The sequence below is a fragment of the Penicillium digitatum genome, chromosome 5 (genome assembly GCF_016767815.1).
Source record: "Penicillium digitatum chromosome 5, complete sequence".
NCBI lineage: Eukaryota > Fungi > Ascomycota > Eurotiomycetes > Eurotiales > Aspergillaceae > Penicillium > Penicillium digitatum.
The window spans coordinates 465131-487951 of NC_089388.1; the positions used below are offsets into that span (position 1 = coordinate 465131).

General features: G+C 49.4%; 9 protein-coding genes across 9 annotated transcripts; 3 read left to right on the top strand and 6 right to left on the bottom strand.

Moving 5' to 3' along the window:
• Positions 1–773: 773 nt before the first annotated feature.
• Pdw03_1389 (uncharacterized protein) lies at positions 774–2704 on the bottom strand (the record flags this gene model as incomplete). The annotated part of the gene is made up of 3 exons (XM_014679631.2): positions 774–886; positions 1303–1321; positions 1757–2704. 3 exons carry the CDS (start codon positions 2702–2704, stop codon positions 774–776), a joined length of 1080 nt encoding a protein of 359 aa, XP_014535117.2.
• Positions 2705–3526: 822 nt separating this feature from the next.
• Positions 3527–5044, bottom strand: Pdw03_1390 (Drug/metabolite transporter; the record flags this gene model as incomplete). The annotated part of the gene is made up of 2 exons (XM_014679630.1): positions 3527–4531; positions 4649–5044. The coding sequence occupies 2 exons, from the start codon at positions 5042–5044 to the stop codon at positions 3527–3529; spliced, it is 1401 nt and encodes a 466-aa protein (XP_014535116.1).
• Positions 5045–8655: 3611 nt separating this feature from the next.
• On the bottom strand, positions 8656–10914 carry Pdw03_1391 (U3 small nucleolar RNA-associated protein 25; the record flags this gene model as incomplete). Its single annotated transcript, XM_014679628.1, has 3 exons — positions 8656–10149; positions 10208–10727; positions 10778–10914. The coding sequence occupies 3 exons, from the start codon at positions 10912–10914 to the stop codon at positions 8656–8658; spliced, it is 2151 nt and encodes a 716-aa protein (XP_014535114.1).
• A 213-nt stretch (positions 10915–11127) lies between these two features.
• On the top strand, positions 11128–12269 carry Pdw03_1392 (Eukaryotic translation initiation factor 3 subunit EifCf, putative; the record flags this gene model as incomplete). Its single annotated transcript, XM_014679627.1, has 3 exons — positions 11128–11229; positions 11282–11994; positions 12050–12269. 3 exons carry the CDS (start codon positions 11128–11130, stop codon positions 12267–12269), a joined length of 1035 nt encoding a protein of 344 aa, XP_014535113.1.
• A 3059-nt stretch (positions 12270–15328) lies between these two features.
• Positions 15329–16512, bottom strand: Pdw03_1393 (Transcription initiation factor TFIID subunit 13; the record flags this gene model as incomplete). The annotated part of the gene is made up of 2 exons (XM_014679626.1): positions 15329–15816; positions 15891–16512. 2 exons carry the CDS (start codon positions 16510–16512, stop codon positions 15329–15331), a joined length of 1110 nt encoding a protein of 369 aa, XP_014535112.1.
• Positions 16513–16639: 127 nt separating this feature from the next.
• Positions 16640–17118, top strand: Pdw03_1394 (Protein kish-A; the record flags this gene model as incomplete). Its single annotated transcript, XM_066099891.1, has 4 exons — positions 16640–16642; positions 16773–16882; positions 16954–17035; positions 17095–17118. The coding sequence occupies 4 exons, from the start codon at positions 16640–16642 to the stop codon at positions 17116–17118; spliced, it is 219 nt and encodes a 72-aa protein (XP_065957618.1).
• A 330-nt stretch (positions 17119–17448) lies between these two features.
• Positions 17449–19497, bottom strand: Pdw03_1395 (Pentatricopeptide repeat protein; the record flags this gene model as incomplete). The annotated part of the gene is made up of 1 exon (XM_014679625.1): positions 17449–19497. One exon carries the CDS (start codon positions 19495–19497, stop codon positions 17449–17451), a length of 2049 nt encoding a protein of 682 aa, XP_014535111.1.
• Positions 19498–20121: 624 nt separating this feature from the next.
• Pdw03_1396 (mRNA splicing factor, Cwf18) lies at positions 20122–20724 on the top strand (the record flags this gene model as incomplete). Its single annotated transcript, XM_014679624.1, has 1 exon — positions 20122–20724. One exon carries the CDS (start codon positions 20122–20124, stop codon positions 20722–20724), a length of 603 nt encoding a protein of 200 aa, XP_014535110.1.
• Positions 20725–21127: 403 nt separating this feature from the next.
• Positions 21128–22118, bottom strand: Pdw03_1397 (zinc knuckle-domain-containing protein; the record flags this gene model as incomplete). Its single annotated transcript, XM_066099892.1, has 3 exons — positions 21128–21770; positions 21840–21965; positions 22024–22118. The coding sequence occupies 3 exons, from the start codon at positions 22116–22118 to the stop codon at positions 21128–21130; spliced, it is 864 nt and encodes a 287-aa protein (XP_065957619.1).
• Positions 22119–22821: the final 703 nt, after the last annotated feature.

The following is a 22821-nucleotide window of genomic DNA, read 5'->3' on the forward strand; positions in this document are numbered from 1 at the left end:
GGGATGTCCAACCTGTCAACGCTCTCTCCCCATCCGGGGTCATCGCCTACCATTTCCCATTCCCGTCATGCTATAACACTCTATACTAGCGATAAATATCAGCAACATATATGCAGCGCGTTGCAACGCATCACACCTTCTGAAAGGAGCAATATCCCAAAACGAAGATCATATCGTCTCCGACCCGATCGAATTCGACAAGGAAATCGAAGCTAAGCGTGGCTTTGCACGATCTTGGACCCAACCGACGTCAAAACGAAGGGATTTCCCGGTTTGACCTTTCCTCAGAAGTTGCAGTCGGTCTCTCCATACATCGTTGATTGCCTCCTGCCGACGCTGAGGAACTTACCCGGTCATCGTTGTCCCTCACGGGGGAGGTATGATTGGATTCTTTGGGCATGTGTCTCACAGATCAACGCTCATGATCATCAGAGGAAAGACGATCCTGCAGAATCAAGCTTGGGATTGTGAGAAGAAGGTTAAATCGTAGCCTTGTTCAGAGAGCAGCAAGGAAGCAGACAAAGGGGCTTGTGAGGGGCTGGAGTTGAGAAATACAGCGACATGGTGTTGGATCCTGTGACCAAGTGTCGGCAGTTGTGTAATCCCGCAGACAAACCAGGCTGCTACTCCTGATGGATTACACAAGACCATTTAGCCGCTAGGCCAAAAAAATCATCAGGACCAACAGAACGTCTGTTTGTCATTGCAGTGGAATATCTACTAGGCCCTGACATCCGTTAGGGGCCACAGTTGCATGTGATCAGGCCCCTGATCTATGGAGACATGTGCTCGTCTCCATGGTGGCTATAATATAGGCGATATGAGCCACAGCGGACAACCATGATACCGGAAATCAACTCGGAATCCAGTTTGATCAACAGTCTCACTAGGCGTACCAAGAAAATAGGTTAGCTGGACTGTGACTTGGATGATGAGGGCTTATTCCAGATCAACTCTCCATCTTTGAGGGCTCGGGGTAGTGGAATTCAAGAGGACAACTTGGGCTGATAATCGCCAGGTGAATGAGGGGAATGTGATGGGTGTTTTCTACCCAACAAAAGATCACATGAAGTCTGCCAAAGGAAACAAATTGGAGGAGCAAAAATAAACAAACCATCGGCGGTATGGTAAAAGACGATCTGTGGTCAAATGGAATTGTCACATGTGGATGGTACAGCCATCTGTGGAGCAAGTATAAAAAAGGGGCACATGTGATATGATTAACCAGTGCACCTTTTAGAGATTCTTGTCCATCGTAGGCTTCGAGGACCGTAAATATCGTTCCTTTTGAAAAGCACTTACCTCTCATATCAATTGAGATCTGTATGCCAAGGTCGTACGTTGATTGCAGGGAAATGTAGACGGACCGTTAGTCGGCATCAGCTCTCTTCAAGGCGCTATTTGTGAATGCCGAGGGTGATGCTAGGCCTCGATCCAAGGCCCGATCCAAGTCGAACAAAAAGAGTGGATAGAAGAGGGTATCAACATAAGAAAAAGGGAACCAGACGCATCAAGTAGCAGTAATAGCCAACCTGATCCCCCTCCTCGTCCTCTCCTCCACATCCATCCCCGTCACCATTCCCCCACGCCCACTCCTCCCCCTCGGCCCACACAAGATCCCCCTCAACTCCTCCCTCAAAAGCCCGACATCCCTAACCAGCTCCCCCTCAACCACCCCCTTAGCAAGCAGATCACATCTAGCCGTAACCGCCAAATCAAAGCCATCCAACCCCCTCACCTTAAGAATAGGCCTCACCCACCTCTCCTCAATTCCAAAGGGAATCCTCTGACCCGAAACAACCGCCTCCCCAGTAATCCCAACAACACTCGTAAACCTCCCCAGATCCAAACTCAACCCCAACACCCGTAATCCCTCCAACGAAGCTACAACGTCCCAAAACCGCACCCACAACTCATCACTATGCGTATGCGCATAGATCGACCCCTCATGATCCAACCCAGCCATAGGCACCCAGATCGGCATCCACTGGACGGTCAATCGTGAAAGAGCATTCCGGGCAGCAGGCGACAGCGATGCCGCGAATGTGATGAACGTGTATAGATCGTCGACATCAAAGTGCGACCCTTTATACAGGATGGTCTCTGCTTCGAAGTAAATCGTCCGACAAACGCGTAGCAGAGCGGCGTTGCTATTACTTAGAGTTGACGGGAGATGGGAGTGAGTGTGTGGATAGAGGAGTCTGTCGCTATGGCCTGGGACTCGACCGTCGTAGATGCGCCAGCGGGCGGGGGTTGTGGGGCAGCAGTGGCGGTTTTGAGTTAAGGAGGGGTTTGGTTCAATTGTGTGATTTGATTGGTTCTTATGGGACACACTTTGATGGGAGTGTTGGTGAGGGGTATGGATTGGGACTGGACAGCGGACATGACGGATTTTGCTTTTGAGTTGAACTAAGTGGATGGTTTGAGGGATTTGGGGATTTGGGGTTGGGAAGTTGGTGAGGACGTAGGACCAGATCATCTGGCGGAGTTCGGGGGGAAGGCGAAGGAGAGGGGATAGTTGAGGTTGGGATTGGGTTGGTGGTGGATGCCTCCAATCTATAGGTGGATGACTAGTGTTCTTGGGAGAGCAGATTTCGCGCGAGTGGATTAAATCGCGGACGGTATCACGCCAGCGATGGCCGGTTGGATAGTAGTGCCAGATGGAGTAGGGATCACGAAGGATCCAGGTGTCGAAGTGGCGCATGGGGAGATCTTTTTTTTTTTTCTTTTGTGTCTATTAGAAAGTGGAGAGAAATCTGGGGAAATGGGAAATGGAGCAAGGGGGCTTTTATGGAGAATCCACTGCAGTGAAGGTATAGACTGCATCAAGTAGAATTGGAATCTCGTAGCCCCATGACGTCGAGTTGGACATTTTCGGATTTCGTGATTTTCATTTAGGGCCAATTTGGGACTAGCGTGTCCATTTTAGGCTTAGTGTATTTGTTTAGGTTTAGCATCCCCGTTTAGGGATAGCGTACCCATAAGACCGCTGTGGAGCACCCACTCCCTTTCTATGTCCTGAGCCTCGACGTACTTCCAGCGACTATTCAAGAAAACAACCCATCTTGAAGTGGTCGATGGAGGAAATCTGGGAGGCTAGAAGAATCTGCATAATGGCTCTTTTAATTTCCAAAGATGAGAAAGATGAGACAGAAGACGTTCATACTCGAGACTTGATCAGGTTGCTGCCGTGAGAACATCCGGGTAGCAACAGCATTCGCAACTGTTTAGTTAAAGGCGTGCCGAACCCAACATTTGTGGCTCCTGTCATTGATGAAGAGGTGTTTTTTTTCATGCGCGTGTTCTTTTCTAGGTACACATGCAACACTCGTCATAACTGAGGATCCCCAGAGATAGCTGAAAACATCACTTGCATCGAAAAGTACGTAGAGAACACAATGCCAATTGAGTGGCCGGAGCAGATTACTCCAGTGGCCAATCCAATTTGAGTATGCACAAAGGTCACGGCATTCGTACTCTAGCTCTAGAACGATGTACACACAGCCCGAAAACGCAAGCCAACCGCTCAATTCCCTTGCACTGACCCTTCCACTCTCTCCTCGTCCGTGACGTCTTTGTATCCCTCCACATCACGATACTCCTCCACTCCACTTCCACTCCGTTGAACAGGACTCTCCTGCGAGAAAGCCACATAAATCGCACAGAGCAAAATGATCGCAGACCCAACCCAGCTAATCGGACTAAGCGTACTTCCCCAAACGACCTTATCATAAAACACCGCAAAGAGCATCTGCATATAGAGCATCGACGTAGCACGCGCCCCCTGTGCCACCGGCTTTCCATCCGACACAGACGCAGGCGGAACATATGACAAACCCGCTGTCAACAAAAACTGCAACAGAAACCCGCAGACACCCAAGCCCGTCAGAAGCGTCCACTCTACAGCCGTAGTAGGCACGCGGAACGGTACGGACGGCAAGATGGCCATCGCAACGAACGAGATTACCGTAGTAACGGACGAGAAATACGTCACCGAGACAAGAGGGTGGGCACGACGACCAATCATACGGATAGAAGTATAAGCGCCCGAAGCGCCGAGGACACCGAACAAGGCGACGATGGTTGCCATGATGTGGTGGTAGGAGTCTGTCTCGGAGGGAGGTTTTTCAGCGGTCGAAGCGGAAATACCCAATGCCCAAGCGGCGGCGGCAGTTGGGGTTGCGATTGCGATGCTCGGGTCACGTTTGCTGAAGGGACGGGCGATGAGTACGACACCGCCGAGAGAAATCAGGCCGGCGCAGAGCTGTTTCCGGGAAAAGGTCTCGCCGGGGATGAGCTGCGAGCAGGCGTAGCAGGAGATAATGGGGGAGAGGAATGTGATCACGGTGGCCTCGGAGAGGGGGAGGTATTGGACAGAGTAGTAGAGGCCGTAGACGCCCATGAAGCCGAAGAGGGCACGGAGGAGGAGAAGACCGCGGACTGGACGTGTGCCGAGTGGGGAGGGTGTCGAGGCGAAGTACATGTATAGGTAGCTTGCAATTGCTGTTACGGACATTCGGGCGAAGAGAATCTGGTGGATGTTAGTTGGGGTTTGATAGAATGGGGTGGGACAAATTTAGGAAAGATTGGATGGATGTGATGGACTGAGATGGTATCAACCGCATCTTCCGATTTTCGGGTCTCTTACCTGGAAAGGATGCATAGAACTGTGGATCTCCAAAACCTGAGTCATAACATTCATTGAGGCAGCGAAAGCCTGCGCCAGCAGGACAAGCCCCATACCCTTATTGCGCAACCACCATATCTGCCATGCATGGCGGGGTCGCGCGGCTGCAGCAATAAAGGCGTCGTCGTCATCGTCCTCGATCGGACGAGGCTCGGATTGAGCCAGTACTGGTGGGAAGTCGGCTTCACTGTCGCTTTCACAGTTGTAGTCATGTTCATCCTCGGCTTGAGTTTTTGTTTGCGTTGAAAGTGATCTCTGCTCCGATCCTGACTGGTCCGCCCGGATCGGCAGGGGTGCGTCTGGATGATCCTGGTATTGACCAGCTTCTGAGGCCGAATCCATATTCGGGGTAACCATGCTGGGATTTATGATCCTGAGGTCGTTGGTTGGGAGGGTAGTTGGTGCGGGGATTTTTTGTGGGGGATGGAGATGGAGGTATCTGGGCGATGCCTTTTCTCTTTTGGGATCGAATTTCTCTTTTATCAAATCCGAGTGTACTTCTCCCCAAGAGAATAAGAAGTGCAGATAACCGATCTAATCAAGCGAAGGGGAAGGATTCTTATATCTCCACTGGGCTGCCGATCTGGTTAAAGAGATTTCAGCTCAAAATGCGCATGACGGCGGGAGTGGAGCCCCGTTGACCACCGCAGCCTTTTTGTTTCTTTTTTTTTTTTGACTCTGTCACGAATTTCCTACTTTTTTCGATTTGACTTGACTCTCAGATTCCAATTGAATTTGGCCATATTACCTGTGGACCAACTCCTGGCTGTATTGGAGGCAAGCACTAGCGGTATAAGACCTACTTCGTGCCAGGAATACACCGCTGTGTCTGTTGTAGTGCGCCCCAGTCGATCCTCAATTTTCATCATCATCAGGTATCCACTCCAAGTATGAGGTATCTTGTGTATGACTTTTCCATATAACGGATCCTTGAGCACCTCGCAGACACCACAAGTCTTTTCCTTAGACCTCGGACTAGGTACGGATAAAAGAAGAGAGATATAGCCTAAAGGAAGTCTGTTCCATGACAAAAAAAAAAAACAGCAAAGAGCAAAAGGTGAACTTAAGGAAAGAAAGCAACTAGCACGTTTCTACAACACAGAGTAGCTTTTTTTTTTTACAAAAAAATGGTTTCCTTCGACATTAGATATGGAGAAATAATGCTAGCACCAAATCAACTAAGCTAGACCTACAATACCTATCTGTACCGTTTCACTTGCTCGAGATAGTCTGGAGGTTAAGAAAAATTCCCATGGTACCAGAGGATCCTTGAGATGGGCAAGTCATACAAAAGATGCCACCTTATTAGAATAGGTATCTGGTGAAAATTGGGGATCGACCACTCCGTAGGGCGCACCTATGCACCATATACGGCGGTGTGTTGAGGTACTGGCCACCGTTACGAGCTACTAGCTACATCCAAACATGCATCTAATGCGGATAAATATCCGCATTCCTGTACTTCCTGTCATGTTTCGCTTCGAAATAATCCCAATTTCGACCTTAGCCCTAGAGAGCTGGGGTATTATTGCGTACCAATAGCCGTTTTAAGTCGAGCTGCTCAGAAATGAACCTCAAATGTAGTTCTATTGCTGATAAACTCATTAATCATGCTTCCATGGTAGATCAAGCGAGATCGAAGATGGGCTATCTATATCATAGAACACCCGGGTCCGTGATGTCTCAGAGCCGAAAACATGTGGTCCGTGCAGTGCATCTAGATGCAATTTAAGAATGAATCACAACTACGGAGTATATCCTCCCTCATCTGACTATGATTGTAGGATTTTGCAGTCAGGCCAACGAAGCATCATTCAAGATCAAAAGCACCTGAATACATTTATAGGGTTCTGAAGATCAGAATCCCAACCGAGAACAGCTATAGGGCAGTTGTAACCATCGGCGAGATATTTCGACGAATAGAGAGACACCATGGACGAGAGGAAGTTCATAGCTATGAAACCTGTGGTCTGGATTGGAAAATCTGTGTCCTATGCTCCGTGGAGTCCCTTGCCAGGCTTATGGTCCATAATGATCGTGGCTTTGCCATCTTTGTAGGGGGCAGAGAAGAGAGAAAGAATCCGAGCTTCATGTTACAATACCCCTTCTGTTAGAGAGTGACAGGTCAAATCACCATCGAATACATATATTATGTACAGCGTAGTATTCAACATCATGGCTTGGGCCTCATCGATGGTGAATTCAAGATCGAGGAAGAAGCAGAACTTCTTCAGGAAGAATGTCACATGGACCTCCTATGGTCGAGCCAATCAAGAGAGAAGAAATAGAAAATCGTACCCAGGTCACTTCGAACTTACAACCCACTCGTCCGAAAATATGTCAGTCTAACCTAAAGCGAGACAGTAGGTGTGGTAGACCCACTTAGGCATGCCCCTCAAGTCGTCGATTCGGAACGTCGAAGGAAAAAAAAAAAATGAGTGCTTCCCTTTGATGATTATACGTCTCCCTTAGTGCAAGTGCCATGCTAATCTTCTCTGTATATTTTCAGTTGAGCATTCGTCCGGAAGGGCAAAACACTTATTCCTCAAACTGGTTATCACCTCACTTTTTGGCTGAGAAATAATGTATGTAGGCTTGGTAGTGGAAAATACTCAACCGTGGTTGGTCAGTTACGGAGGACCCGCTTGTGCAACGCGGGTCTCGAACTCACGATGTTATTGGTCGACGGTGTACATCTCTAAATCCGGTATAGTCAATCATGTATTGTCAAAAAGCCCCACACCATATATCCTCAACATTGGACGTCGAAGGAAACAAAAATGTGTGCTTCTCTTTGATTAAGCGTGTCATCCTTAGTGCAGGGGCCATGCTAATCTTCTCTGTATATTTTCAGTTGACCGTATGCCCCGAAGGGCGAAAGGTGTACTCCTATAGTTCATTTTCACCTCACATTTTGGCAGTATTGTACCGCCTACCGCTTCAGGAATTGGCAGTGATTCTATGGCAACTGGTTGATAGCACAGAACAATCTTTCCTAGCCACATCGATCTGAACACAAACCGACTTGTGATTTAAATCAAACACGACAGGTTCGCTGATGTTCGGAATGTGAATTGGGTATTGAAACAGCAATCCATCCATGATGACACCACTAAATTCTCCGACTTTGCTGCTATGGGGAGAAAAGCTTTGATATCAATTTACATCTCGTGTCTGCCGGTAGTTCTTTGAGCTGAGATCAAGTATTTGGAATGGATTCAGCCCTGCGGAGTATTCGTATCCAAAACGAAGAATATGCAAGACATAATGACTCATCATGCAGCGCACATGCATCTCAACATCCCGCTTCACGACGTATCCATGATCACTTGGTTAATTTCGCACCATATGCAGATGGTTTGGCAATCTGGGGCCGATTTGCTTGAAGTTACATTGACTATCATTTCTATAGTTTCCACTCCTGGAATAATGACCCAGATTACTTAGATTAGCTTGGTGCCTTTGGCCACATGGATGTCATGGTTGAACCATAAATTCTCGGTGATCTTCCTCGTAGCGATATTGGTTTCTGTTGTGATGACTGCATGAATGGAAAGGGGGAACAAGAAGTTGAGGAGTAGTTGATATGTAGGGTTTCAGTAGAAGAGGAAGAGGAGAGCAAACAGATGGTTCGAGTTCAGGGTGAATGGATCAAGAGAGAACGTATCTGCAAGTTAACAAATGTCGCTTTCTTGGTTTTCTCAAGATTGCAGGAATAGGGGAGATTGCTCATTTGACATCATTCATACCATGTACGTTATAAACAAGCCTGTGGGTGAACAGACTATGTTGATAACTCTGCGCATAAACACAGGTACATAGTCTTGATCACAATCAGATGTCCATGCACTGCCAGACTTGGACTTTCCTGACAGCTGAATACAACTAACAGCAAGAACATTGTTCTGTAAGAAACAAGCAATACAGCTGAGATGATATCTAACTTGGAAAGCATATACAAGCTCTATTCATACAAAAGAAAACGTATCACCACCCTTCTCCCGCAACATGTTTCCTGTCCTAGACGTGCCAACAACACGCTCCAACTTGAGCGCATCCCACTTCGAGAAGAGCGCACGCACACCACCCTCAGCAGCCTCAATCAATGCCGCAGGATCAAGACCCAAGAACCCAACAATCTCGCTGTAGAACAGCGCATTACCCGGGAGCCCATACATGACTACACGCTTGACACCACGGACCTGGTAGCGGCGGAAGTGGTGTGCGCGCTCGGTATACAGGAGCACAGAGTGACGGCCGGACACGAAATGACTGCGAGCACGATTAGCCTCCTTCGACTCGGTGTACTCAGAGATAGCACCGAAGGAGACATTAGTTGTCTGCGTGGAGGTAGCAAAGTGGTTACGCACGCGGACGAAGTCGAGGTAGGAGGGGATGAAGATGAGGGTCCCGGCGCCGCCCTTGCCGCGGCCATGCGTGATGTTCTTCACCAGGGTTGACAGGATGGTTGTTGTGAAGTGCTTGAAGCGCGCGTCGGGATCTTTAATGGGCGACGTGCTGTCGATGCGTGAGAAGGTTTGCTTGACGGGGACTGCGAGCGGGAGCTCGGTGATGGCGCCGGCGTATGTGGGGGTCACCTTGAGGCGACCCGAGGCGTTTTGCATCTGGGATGAGAAGAGGGCGTTGATCTCGGGGGTGATGCAGGATGAGACCACTATGGTTTGTCGGACGTGGCGGGCTTGGTTCTCCAAGTACCAGTTACGGACACGGCCGAAGTCGCAGCCGTGCGCTTGTTTTGGTTGCAGGTTCAGGTGCTGGAAGATGTAGTCGACGTGGTCCCAGTTTTGCATGAGAAGAGCATCGGCATGGTCAACCACCACCAGCTCGATTGAGGAGAGGAAGTCGTGGTCGCGCTTCTTAACGTCGGATTGGTCCATGATCGTACGCAGACCCAGTGGACTGGCTAGGATGATGTCGGAACTGTAGAATTGCGCGAAATATTTAACTGTCTTGCGTGTGAATTTGAGACCCAGTCGGAACATGTCGTCGTCATTGCCACCGAAAAGCTCCCGGAAATCTTCGGTCTTGTGCTCCCAGGAATCATCATTTGGCGCCGAGAACGAGTCGGTGAAGCGCTTTTTGTTTTCTTGCTGCTCGGGTTGATAGATTCGAGTGATCGCATCGAGAACCTTAACACATGCCTGTCGAGTGGGCAGAATGTAAAGCACCTTAGGTCGGGTAAATCCCTGGTCACGGCACTCGATGTCGGTGTCCGGGTCCTTGGACAGACGGGCGTTGTTTTTAAGCACTTGGTCTCGGGTCTTCAACAGGTGGTTGACGGCGTGCAAAGCCATAATCTCGCGCATCTCATTTGCATTGGAAGCGGTACGAGCACCGTATAGAACATCTTGGTAGTCGAACACATATGGTGCGATGATTTGGGCTTGACCAGTGATTTTGGGAAGGATCTCGGCCGCACGAGACTTCAATTTTTGTTTGAGCTGCGCGACTGCATGTTAGTATCGGAACCAGCATAAAATGCATATATGCTCTGCATACCTTAATATTGGTTGTGCTCTTCAGTGGTGGAAGGATCGATACGCTGTTTGCTCCCGTGTCAGGAACAGTGTGTACCAGCCGTAGCCCATCCACCTCTTTCTTGACGGTGGCCCATTTGTTCGATTGAATAGGCTCTATCTGCTTGACCAAATCTGCACTATCGCGGAGATCGAAGTGCTTCTCAAAAGCGGCAGTTGGGTCCTCATCCTCATCTGCTTCCTCCTCTTCGTCATCGGATGGCGCTTGGGCTTCCAAGTCATCATCGCCCTGCTCTGGTTCCTCTGCGGGTTCGGCTATTTGAATCTCAGTATTTGAGTCGGCGGCGATCTTGCGCTTCTTCCGAGCCGGTCCGTTGGACTCATTAGGTTGAAGTAGCTGAAGGAGTTCGTTGTAGGGGCGTTCGGTATTCTCATCTTCTTCATCGCTGCTGGAAGCGCCCTCGTCCATAAGGGTGTCATCAGCCAATTCCTCTTGGGATTGCTCGCTAGCATCATCTTCTCCACCAGAAGAATCACCCGATCTAGTGCAAGTTAGAGACTGTCATTAGAGACTTTCAGAATGAGAACTTACTCGGACTCGTTCAATCGCGAAGTTGCAAAGGAGTTGCGACCACCACGACCACCACGACCACCGCGGCCACGACCACGACCACCACGGCCACCACGGCCTCGAGCTCCTCTAAAAGAGCCACCACGAGGAGCAGGCATGTTGTGTGTATAAGTATAAAGGTGCAATCAAGCTGTTCTGGCCGAAATGAGAATTTTGGGGGCTTATCTTATCTTAGCGCGAAATTTCCCACACACAACAGAATCGGAACAATCAGAGCGGCTCACTCCACTTCCAAGGAAAAATTGAACCTCCGAGAAACGAAGGAAGTTTGGATCTTGAAACTTGACATTCCATCCAACTCCAAATTAATCATGGCTGAAGATTCTTTCCTTCATCTCGCTCGCCCCCTCGGCCCCGTTAGCGTGGGGACCGCTCCTACCACTGCCCCTCTGAACGTGGTCATTCAACCCCAGGTATGTTGCGATGTGTGCTATGATCTGAGGGGTAAAGCTCATTTCTTCCAAGGCAATCTTCTCAATTCTCGACCACTCTCTTCGTCGCAATGCCGACCAGGAGCGAGTCATTGGCACACTCCTTGGAACACGATCTGAGGATGGAAGTGAGGTCGAGGTCCGATCCGCCTTCGCTGTCGGCCACTCCGAGGCTGAGGACCAGGTCGAAGTCGATATGGAATACCACAAGCAGATGCTCGCTTTGCACCTGAAGGCCAACCCCCGCGAAGTCTTGGTTGGCTGGTACGCCACTGCTTCCGAACTCAACACTTTCTCCGCTTTGATCCAGAACTTTTACAGCGGCCAGGGTGATGGTACCTGGCCTCACCCCGCTGTCCACCTGACTGTCTCTACTGAGGCTGGAAAGGATCTCGAGACCCGCGCCTACATTTCCGCCCCCGTTGGTGTCACCGCTGAGCGTGCTGCCGACAGCGCTGCTTTCATCCCCGTTCCCTACGAGCTCCGATACGGCGAGGCCGACAAGAGCGGCCTTGAGTCCATCGCCAACGCCAAGGATGCCGAGGATCGTTCTACTTCCGTCACTTCCGACATTGAGTCTCTGGAGCGCGCCATTGAGGAGGTTCTGTCCATGGTTGACCGCGTCTCGCGTTATGTCGAGTCCGTGATCGACGAGGAGACCCCTGCTTCGACTGCAATGGGCCAGTTCCTGCTCAACGCCCTCGCCCTCGCTCCCAAGGTCGAGCCTGCCGACATTGAGCGTGACTTGTATGTTGAGCCTGCATTCCTTTCTCCGGTATCTCTTATCACTAACTTTCCACAGCAACAACCACATCCAGGACGTCCTGGTCGTTTCTTACCTCGCCAACACCGTACGCACACAGATGGAGCTTTCCACTCGGCTAGCAACTGCCCAGCTCACCCTCGGCGGCGGTGGTGGTGAAGGCCCCGCTACTGGCGAGCAGCGCAACCAGCGTGGCGGCAAGGGCAACAACCAAGGCGGCCGCCCCCGCCAGGACCGCAATGAAGAAGCCCGCGCATGAGAAGTTTCCGACAGCAACAAACGCTGATGCATAATGTGACCAATTGCGAGAGGAACATATCCCTTCAAGTGAACGTCGATGTCTCTAACGTTCTCTTCCCTTTCTATCTCACCCCTCCCTGACGTTATTCCTTTTGGGTCTTTCGCTTCTTTGTTTACTATCTCTCTACCGGCTTCTTCCTTTTTTTTCCTTTTTCCGGCTTCCTCTTTTTTTTTACCTCGCGAGGCTTGCATGTTCTCTCCGGAGCTCACGGACTGCGACCTGGTCACGTCCCATCAACAGCTTCCAGACCTGGTCTGTCTCGACGTCGAAAAACGGTCTGCAGCGCGTGGTTTTGTGGCATTGAGACCGATTTAATATCAATACGACTGGTATAACGTGTGGTGGTCGATGGGGGTGACGATGTCGTTACCGTTTGACGATAGAGAAAATTTGGGGACGAGTCTAGACTGTTGAAGATGAGAGATGGGTCTGCTGAGAGCCGATCTCTCCGGTTCACGAGGTCGCATCTTACTAGGCGCGGCGTTTTCAGTTACGATGAAATGGACATAAAAGTTCTAGAGCTTCTTCGTATTGTGTATCCCATCATTTTCTACTCCGGCCATGGTCATCAAGATACACACACTACGTAGACCGGCCCTATGATTACCAGTTATACTTACTCAACTGATCCAGTGGTCTATGATCGAAGCCTGTAATTGGTGCGAGGCTGGTGGTCAGCCATACCTCCTGGGTAGTCGGCACAAATTCGCCTTTGCCTTTGATACAATCGGAGTCCTGGTAAACAAGGCAAGGAGGCCACAACTCTGATCCCAACACGAACCAATTGATTCAGGCTCACTGTGGAACCCCCCAACTTGACCAAATTCACATTGATATAGTGAGCAGCTATACGGTTGAAGCATACATGACAGATTTGATCATCGGTCCCTTTCCAACTAACGGGTGCGTAGGTGTGACTGAAATTACAGATGACTCTGCTAGCATGGGCACTAATTCCCCGTGTTAAAGTGCCCGAGCCTCTTAGTTCGAGATCAGACCTCGTTTATTGTTTGGGACCTTATAGACCTGGTTTGCTCAGACACCGAAGGTCTGTCCGTCCTATCCCTATCTCTCTCTCTCGGCTACAGCTTTGACAATCTGGAGTAGCATATTATGTGGATTTCTCTTGATCCTTAGCCGAGATGCTATGAGGAAATCAAGAAGTGCGACAGGGGGTGGCAGCGAAGATAAGGTGGGAGCGTGGATCATCAGTGCTCAAAGTAGCTGACGGAGATTCCAGAACGTAAGGATCTCGAGTGATGCATTTTTTTCTCCGAAAACGTTGGTCCATTGACTCCTCAACTCCGAGGCAGCAAAAAACGCCAGCGAACTATCAGCCTATTCTGCTCCCATGTGGGTCGATTTCAAAGCCAAGCAAATGGAATTTAAATTACACAAAAACATCATCCGGTTCTGGTGTTGGGGTTTTATATCAATACAGCCTAAGTTCATTTGGATAATTTCACCAAACGCCAATCAAGAATTAGCATAGCCCTTTGGCTCAGGATGGCTGGCTCAAGCCTTTAGAGTCAATGCCGAACTACATGCTGTACCTGTGACACTTGAGACTCAAGCAACGATAATAGATGACCATCGTCCCTGGAAAACACTGCACGGGCTTCGTGACTAAAATTTTGAGTCTTGATGTTCTGGTTCCCCCGTTCCTCCGCCGACAAATCTCTCTTTCGCTGTTTGGGGAGCTGGCGTGGTGAGCTGGCACAGGGGTCGACAGGATGCCTTCAAGTCGGCAATGAAAATAAAAAAAAAAATTCCAAAGCCATGTGTGTTGGTTGGCTAAGTGTCTGTTTATCAAGAATCCCACATGAATGTTTCCGAGTACATGCAATGTACGTAGGAAAGTGCTAGTTGGCGCACCATGTCACGGCTTTGGTTCCTGCACACGACATAGAACCCTTTTGGGAGCTGTGCCTCCAATAATGTAGTCATTAAGAAAGATTCCCCAGAATAGTCCACTTGGTGAATCAAGAGGAAGCTCACCGAAGTAGCTCTGACATTCTTGGTACTGCTCTGGTGTTGGCACTTGACGGGGAGCATTGTATTACATTCTCCTACCATGGTCATGAATCTCAAACTCAACCAACTAGTGCAACTGTTTCCCTGTCTATCCTCTCTGGGCCATACGTTGCAATCCTGATACCTGTTACTTCGATATGCCGGTTCTTAGTGGATAATCATGACCCGTTGGGTATCATGAAAATTCCCAGTCGCGATTCAGAACTTGGTGGTCAGAAGCCTCCATGCCCGATGGACTCAAGAAGAAGGATGGTCCAGATCAGTTTTAGGATCATGCGCTGCTTGGGTAGTCGAAGTAGTGAATGGGGAATTTAAGGAATAAGTGGACGGAGAGGAGAAATGAAGTGAAAGGCAGGTATGCAAGTCAGCTTCAATAATTGTAGGTACGTGGACATTTTTCGTAAGGAAGGTTTCAAGGTTCCAAGGTTCTAAGGCCAGTGTCTAGGTGGGGAAGGAGGCTGGTGAGCCCGAACCTTAAATACTTTATTTTTACTATGAACAAGAACAATGTAGAGACAATTCAGGCCGTTGGCATCATGCTAGGTGCCTATGGATTCTAGAGCAACATGCTTTAATGAATTACACTATAGAATGAGCGCAGTTTTAAGCGTCATCTGGTCTGGTATTTGCTCACATTGCCGTCGTCAAGGTGTTGGATGTCCCAGTGCTTGATTGCGATGATATCTTTGAAAAGGCTCAAGGTGAAACGATGTACACTAGACGAGTGGGGGCCTAAAATCGAACGTGTGGGACGGCCGCAAGTGCGAGTACTGGACTTGGTCCTACGTTTCTTGTAGGAAATAAAGTAAGGATTGCAATTCAAGCATCCATTCTAATTGCATTTTCTGGTTATTTCCCGTCGGCTAGAAAGAAATTGTACATTTGATAGAAAAGAAACCTCACGTTGGGTATTAAGTCATGTTCGTCATGACCCACTCACAATAACACCTGGACAGGAGTGGGTGGGGTTATTAAGTAGATTTTCAGCCGATCGTCTTGCGCTTCTTCGAAACCGACTCCTCAGTAGCATCAGATCCACGACGGGTCGTAGCACCTCTCTTCCCCTTGCCTTTGTTCTTCTTGGTAACAGTAGCAGCAGCAGCTTCAGCTGCCACAGGATCCTCACCAGCAGCCGCCGCCGCAGCGGCAGCACCTTTCTTTCCAGCTTCCTTAGCAACCTGATCATCATTCTGGTCAAATGCCTTACGGGCTTCTTTCAATTCACGTTCCATGCGCAGCAGCTCCTGGACACGGCCGAGCTTGTTCGGGTCACGACGCAATGCGAAGCGGAAGTCCTCGACTTTGATCTTCTGGCGGCGGGCATGGTGTGCGACTTGCGCGGCACCGTGGCTGAGTTCAAGCACAAAGTCGGTGACAATTTCATCTAATACACGTACTGTCTCGGGAAGTGGTTCGTTTGGGAAACTTGGGTGCGGGCTGGGATCGCCGTAGGCGAGAAGGAGTAGACGGACTGCGAAGATGTTTAGTATCGAGCTTGTCTCGGGAGCTTTCATTTATGAATGCACGTGTGCTCTGGGAACTCACGCTCATTCTGGAAATTCATTTGGCCCTTGTGTCGGGCCATACGTGCACGTGGTTCAGCCATGGAGGGCTTGGTTGCGGGCTCTTTCCTGCCCTTTCCAGTGGGAATGGGTGTCGTATCAGGTGGATTGGGAGTCCACTGAGGTTCGTATCCGGCACGGATTAGCGCTGTGTCTTGCTCGTTGAAATACCAATTTGGCGAAAGCTTGGAAACGAGATTTTTGGAGGTAGGCTGGCGCGTCGGATTGCGAGTCGAATTAGGCAGGTCAGTCTTTGGAGTCGATGAGGAGCTCTTCGGGGATTGCAAGTAACGTTTTGCAGTTGGTGAGGCAGTGTTTGAAGTTGGAGTTGATGTGTGTGGAGTCTGGAGACGAGCGTTTCGAGTCGGAGAGGATGTGTTCGGAGTTTGTAGGTGACTGTTTCGAGTTGATGAGACGGTGGTTGGAGTCTGAAAGCGAGCGTTTAGGGTTGGAGTTGATGTGTTTGGTGTATGCAATCCAGTGTATGAATCTGGCAAGACACGTTGTGGAGTTGGTGTGGAAGGTAGCGCAATTGCCCATGGGCTCTGGCCCGGCAGCGAAAACGATACCCGCTTGGGCGGATGGTCCGTGCGTTTGGCGGACATGGCGGGCAGAATATGCTAGACTGGGGATTGGTTAGCAACCTTGACACATACAAGCTATCTGGCAACTTACTGTCGCAATTCTGTTTCTTTGCCCAAGTGACGGGCGAAGATATCACAGCTGCACAAAATGGTGAGCTCATGCACATGGCAGGGTAGATGAGAGTGACTGCTTTGTGGTGGGGAGCAAATGCGACGCCGCGTTTGCGTCGGAACCACAATGGCAATATGATCACAATGTACTAACTGTCGCACTCCTCTAGTCTGCTCTTTTTAACTTTCAGTCGTTGCTTCTTGTGATTCTCCTGATAATTTGCACAAGCAGTTATGCGCACTCGATCATGCCGGGGATCATGGACCGAAACCAGAACGGGTAAGTGCTCAATTGACACGGGTCAAGAGATGCAAAAAGATAGTGGGGAGACTGACGGTTGTTTGATGTAGAATCTTTGGGATCTTTTGGAAGTGTGCTCGAGTTGGAGAGAGACTCAGCCCGTATGTCAGCATATGTTGTGTCGTGATGGCAGTAAGTTCCCTCTTCCACAAGTTCCAATGTGTGAAGAGAGATACTAATGTCACATGCAGGTCTCAATCTTTTTCGGAGGCTAAGCTTGATCAAATCTCAATGGGTGACTGAAGTGCTTGAATGGTAGTTTCCATGGAAGTATCAATGGGCTGTGGTAGTCCCCAACTTCGTGACAATCAAACCTCAAGTAAGCTTAGGGTGAGGATAATGAGATTACTATTCCCACTCCATGTGACAGTCTCCAGATGCAATGAGATATTCAGACGAACAACAAGTTCATGATGATGCAATGTATGGTACATAATAGTCTAATTTACAAAATTAAGTTGAAAGCTACTTCTTCAACATCAATACGTCCAAAATGTTTCCAGGTTGAGAGAAAGCGACATTAAAAGACAAAAGGGTATCCCATCTTACATTTTAGGCTTCATCTTTGACTCCAACTTCTCCAAGGCATTGTCAACGAGCTCATCGTGTTCCTGATCACTGCACTCATCATATGCGGGCTCGAGAGTGAGAAGCCTATGGGTCCCATCCGAATCAAGGCTCTCATCCATCTCCTCGATCGCCACCCAGAGGCGTTCGGGGTCGCGGAGATAACGCAAACTCTTCATTGTGTAATGGTCAATAGCAAAGCCTTCTTTTTCCATTTTCTTGATTGCACTAGCAGTCTCGGGGATGTCCTGTGCATTTGCGAATCCGTTGATGATGGTGTTCCATGTCACTTGGTTGTACTCCACGTCGTGCTTGGCCATCATCTCCTTGACTTTTTCGGCTGCGTCAGGCTGGCGACTGTAGTTAAAGGCACTAAGGAGGATGGTCCAAGTGCGAGGGGTGGGCATAATGTGATTGAGAGGCTTGGCAGCCGTAGTCTCTTTCGGCATGGCAGATGCGTCAAGCATATCTTCGACGAGACGTATGCTTGAACGTAGTCCACGGCTGCTCTTGCGGAAGGCGATGAGAAATTCATTGTAGACATGGTCAGTTTCGACCAGAGGAGCGATGGATGGGTGGCCCTGCTGCACGAGCTCGCGGAATCTGTCGTACATGTGATGAACTTGTGATATCCGATTCCTACAACGGAAGAATGTTGCAATCATGAGGAACAATGATACCGGAGAAGGTGGGGTTTTGACTTCAAGTCCTTGAGTTGGCGGAGGTGTATATTGGGGAGGAAGTAAAAGGAGTTCTTTGAGCGGTGTGATATCGTGGATTTTGTTGTACATATCGAGCATAGAGTAGAAAACTCCTGAGGGATCGCTATCGGGGTCAATTTGCTTGGCAGTAAAAGTGAAATGGGCATGGAAGATTTTGCTGAAAATGTAGGGGTTGTTTCGTAGTTCCTCTTGCATCTCAACCTCCCGCACCAACTCGTCCACACGACCCCGGTCACCTCGAGACACCGCATCAGTTAGGAGAGTCAAGTATGTATAAGAATCGAATTCATGGTGGTGATTCTTCATGAACTGAAGCATGTCCGACCCCAATTGAGGATCCCCAGTCTTGTAAGCGTTGGCGAGCACTAGATTCATCATGTCTCGGTCTGGCTGGACACCCATTTTGAGAAGCCGTGGAAGGATTCGGAAATTGCGCCCTCCGGCATTATCCTCAACAGTGTCCAGGGTCAGGAGCTTGCAACAGTGCCGCAGGACTCCTTCGGAGTCCATAGAAAATTCAGGATCTTGGATTTTGGGAATGAATTCGAGGGCTCTGAGGGCATATTCCACATCTTTCAGTTCGGTAAATCGGTACATATAGCAAAGTGCTGTTTGCGCTTCCATCGTGGTGCCTCGTTCGTTCATTAAACGGAAGCTCTCGTAGACACCCAAGAAGCTTGCCCGCCGAATATAGAACCGTATACCCCTTTGCGGCGGGGAAACAATTGGCCAGTCCTTCGGATCCAGGGAAGTTGCAACAACCGATTCGAATGTGTGGGCACCCTTCGTCCAATCCCGGAGTTCTTCATAATGAAATCTTTCCAAGTAGGCCAAGCAATCGACAACCATAGTAAGGTCTGGTTTCTCTCGTGGCTCAGTTGTGACGAGCAAAAACTCCAAGGCCACTGCCGGGTTATTTTGCAACAGCCAAAGGGCCAGGCGTTGCCAGGCCCAAGCCCTGGTAGAACGGCTCATTGCCAGCCAGGCCTCTTGAAACTTGCCTTGACAGTCATCAAGAAGCAAGGCCAGCAGTTGCTCGCCATCTTCCCTCAGCGCTGGCAACGCAGATTTGTGCAGGACCTCACGGCCATGTGCCTTGGCCTTGTGAATTGCTCCATAAGACTCCTTCCACTGACGGAGTCCCAGATCACGCGAGTAAAGCGAATTCATTCGCATTGCGAGCGCCAGATACAACCCTCGATCTGTCAAGTGTTTACCTTTCTTCAAGATTTCGCGGTTGACTCTCTCAGCTGCCTTGGCCACAAATCTGGGATCAGCTTTTCGCACATAGGCAACCTTCTTCATTTTATCATTCGTAATAATCGGTGTGTGCGATAGCCTTCGTAATTGTGACGTGGGTTTTGATTGCCCATGGCCATACCGATTTATTGGGACCTGCTCTGATTGTTCACATGTTGGAGGAAACAAACTGTCGGTCGAATCGCGGTTGCTTTGATATGATGTAGGGTCAGGAGAATCATGTGTCATGCCAGGTTCTAAGATCGCTAGAGTATTGTATGTGGAGAGGCGCACTCTATGACTGACATTCATCGTTCTCGAATGCCGATACCATCGGCCTGGGCTCCGACATTGTGGTGACAGCAACCCGTTGAGACGGGACCGAACGAGCTGTTGCGGACACGATGACATTCAGGAGCTTGTATCCACAGACATTGGGGGGTAAGACCGAGACAAAGAAAATAAGTCGGGTATGGCGCGCGGAATCAGGGCGGACAGAAAGTTGGATTCCGCCCGATTTTGCCGTGGCTGGTGCGTGGCGCACCATGTCTACTTTTATCGCTCTATCGTCTTCAACTTGCAAGCAGTGGAGGAACTTTGGATTTTCTTCCGGTCACTTCAATTACTTTCCTTCCTAGTCCTCAAGTTAAGGAATCCTATCCGTTATCACGTCAACAATCACTCGCAAAGATGTCGTCAAACCATGCAAATCTTGATGCGGCATCCACAGACCGCAAAGCCCGGCTCGCCAAGCTCGCAGCTTTGAAGCGCAAGCAACCTGAACCAGAGACACACGAGGCCGGTGCAGAAGACCAGAAGCTGCCTGACGCCGATGCTGCGCCAGATGTGACAAAGAAATATCTCTCCGGCCGTAACTATGACGCCGAGACCCGTGGGCCTAAACTGGGCTTCGAGCAAGGCCCGCAAGAAGGCCAGGTGACAGTTGAAGCACAGGCAGCTGAAATTGCAAGGGCCACAGCGGAACAAGCCAAGAAGGATGCGGGTGCCGATGAATCGATTGATCTGTTCAAACTACAACCTAAGAAACCCAACTGGGACTTGAAGCGCGATCTGAACGAAAAACTCAAGACTCTCGATGTACGGACGGACAATGCAATTGCCCGTCTCTTGCGACAGCGGATAGAGGAGGCGCAGCGTGCTGCGAAAGCATGTGGGGTCAAATCTGACGGAGATGAGCAGGGAGAGGAAGTGGGCATGGAGGGCGAGACGCTTATTGAGGGCATCCATATGCGCGAACGAGAAGAAGAGAAGAGCGATGAAGAAACGATTTGAACGTGATACCCTTTTTTGCAGGAATGTGAGCGTTGTCTAGGTCGTCTGTCTCCACCTGTAATTGTCTATAATTTGTCCATTTAACTTGTTCCTTTTTTTCTGATGTCTTGGTCGATGCGTCCTATTGATGCTACGGGCATACTGCGCACACAAATGAGGCGATGTGAGGTTTGCAACTTAAGATTGACAATAAGCAAGTCTATCTAAGTATCGTTCACAAATTATTATTGGATTTTTTTGGGGCGTTCCGCTGTCGACTGACAGATACTTTCAAACTCCGCAATAGAGATGCTAATAATACACTTGGTCATATGCTGATGGAGCACGACTCTGCGCCGTGTCCCCCATGAATATTTTGCGCCGTAAGAAGCTCTAATGTTGCAGAGCAGTTGTTCAATTCAATTTACCGTTCAGCATTCATGGCTTGAGTCAAAGCAAGGCGCTTACTGAAAGGACTCAAGCTTCGTTCCCGAAGAGGCTGGTTCTTCTGACTTGTTGGTTCAGGCCTAGACCGTCCAGGTTGAGACTGGAGTGGTGGGCTTGCTCGATCACGGTATGAACGGTCTTGGGGAGCATCCTGGGTTGTGGCACGTGATTCTTTCACTCGATCCTTATCCACACTCTTGTTTCGGCGGTCTCTTCGCTCGCTGTGCCTCCCTGCTCCACGGTGACGACCTCGTTCGTCAGGGCTAGATTCTCGCCTCCTTCGTCGGGTGTTTCGGTCGTCGGTTCGCTCCCTGGAGGGTGAGCGGTTCTTTGGTCCTGAGTGGAATGACCCGGAAGAACCCTCTGTAGAACCACTGTAGCGTCTCTTTCGAGACTTTGCGGGTGATGCCGATGAATCATCTCGGCGACCCCTGTCGGCTGTGCCAATTTTGTCATGGCGGGGAGATGAGGAGTATGATCGATTCGTGGATATCGTTTCCACTGAGAGAGACCTAGCCCGCTTCGGAGATTGAGCGTTAAGATCTGTCATATCATCAAGGTCTCTCTTCCGGCCACGCTCTTTCCCCCGAGTAGCAAGTAGTTCATCCGCTACACCCTCTCTTCACACAAGTTAGCGAGTATTCTCAGAGAAGTATGTGCGGAAATAACAATAATTCACGCGAACCTACTTCCGCAACAACTCATTTGGATTCTCGCTTGAAAGTTTGGGCATCAAGTCCGGGTTCAGTAGCTGCTGAGTTCTTGAAGGTCGCGGGATGTATGGGCGTTCTTGCGCGGATGCCTTGCAATCAAAGCTATAGTGACGTAGAACGGAGTTAATCAAACGTCTGAAGAACTAGTGAAAGAGTTTACATATCTCGTCCGAGGCATTTTTGGCACAGTGTGGTAGCGGTGGCTCTGTTGGAGTTGGAGCCTCCAAGCTTCGGGGCATTTCGATATCGATTCATTGGAGCTCGTGATATTGTGAGTTCGGGTGAAATCTTAGACTGGCAGGTACCTTCAGTCTGAAATAGGGGTTTTGACACGCCCACGATGGGAAACACAGGCAAAATCAAATGTAAGGCTGATCGGCGCAAATTAGCGGCTGATAACATTTGAAGCTCAAGGGAAATTGTAGGCGCGCGCCAAGGGCGGTCGGGCGCGGCATAATGCCCACGAATCTTCAGGCAATCAAGAAATCAGAATTCGGATTCCTAACGCTCCTTCTTGATATCGGAGTTCATTGTCAACCTTCACGTCATCCATCTCGAACGGATGATCTAGAGCTGATAGGCTCTTAAAAATACCCAACGGATCTGGAATCCCTTCAAAACTCAGTACGAGATCTTCATCCCTCTGACTATGAGCCAGCTTTGATATCATGTGAGGCACTATTACCTGATCTGCCCAGATTTCCTTGCTTCATTGAATTGGATCTTCCTTCTCACTAAGGCTCTGGATCTCCTTATTTTCTACCTTACATGGTGCTAATGCGCATTTCCCACAGCTTTCTTCATGGCGATTGCCCTACCCCAGAGATATGTCTTTCGTTTTGGGCTTGTGTGAAACGAAATTACGCAGCGACATTACTTTCAATCAAACAAGCTTCAACCTTCTTCGAATTTGCAAATCCGAGGTGTGCTGAGTGCAGCTGCTGCTCGACGTGATCTC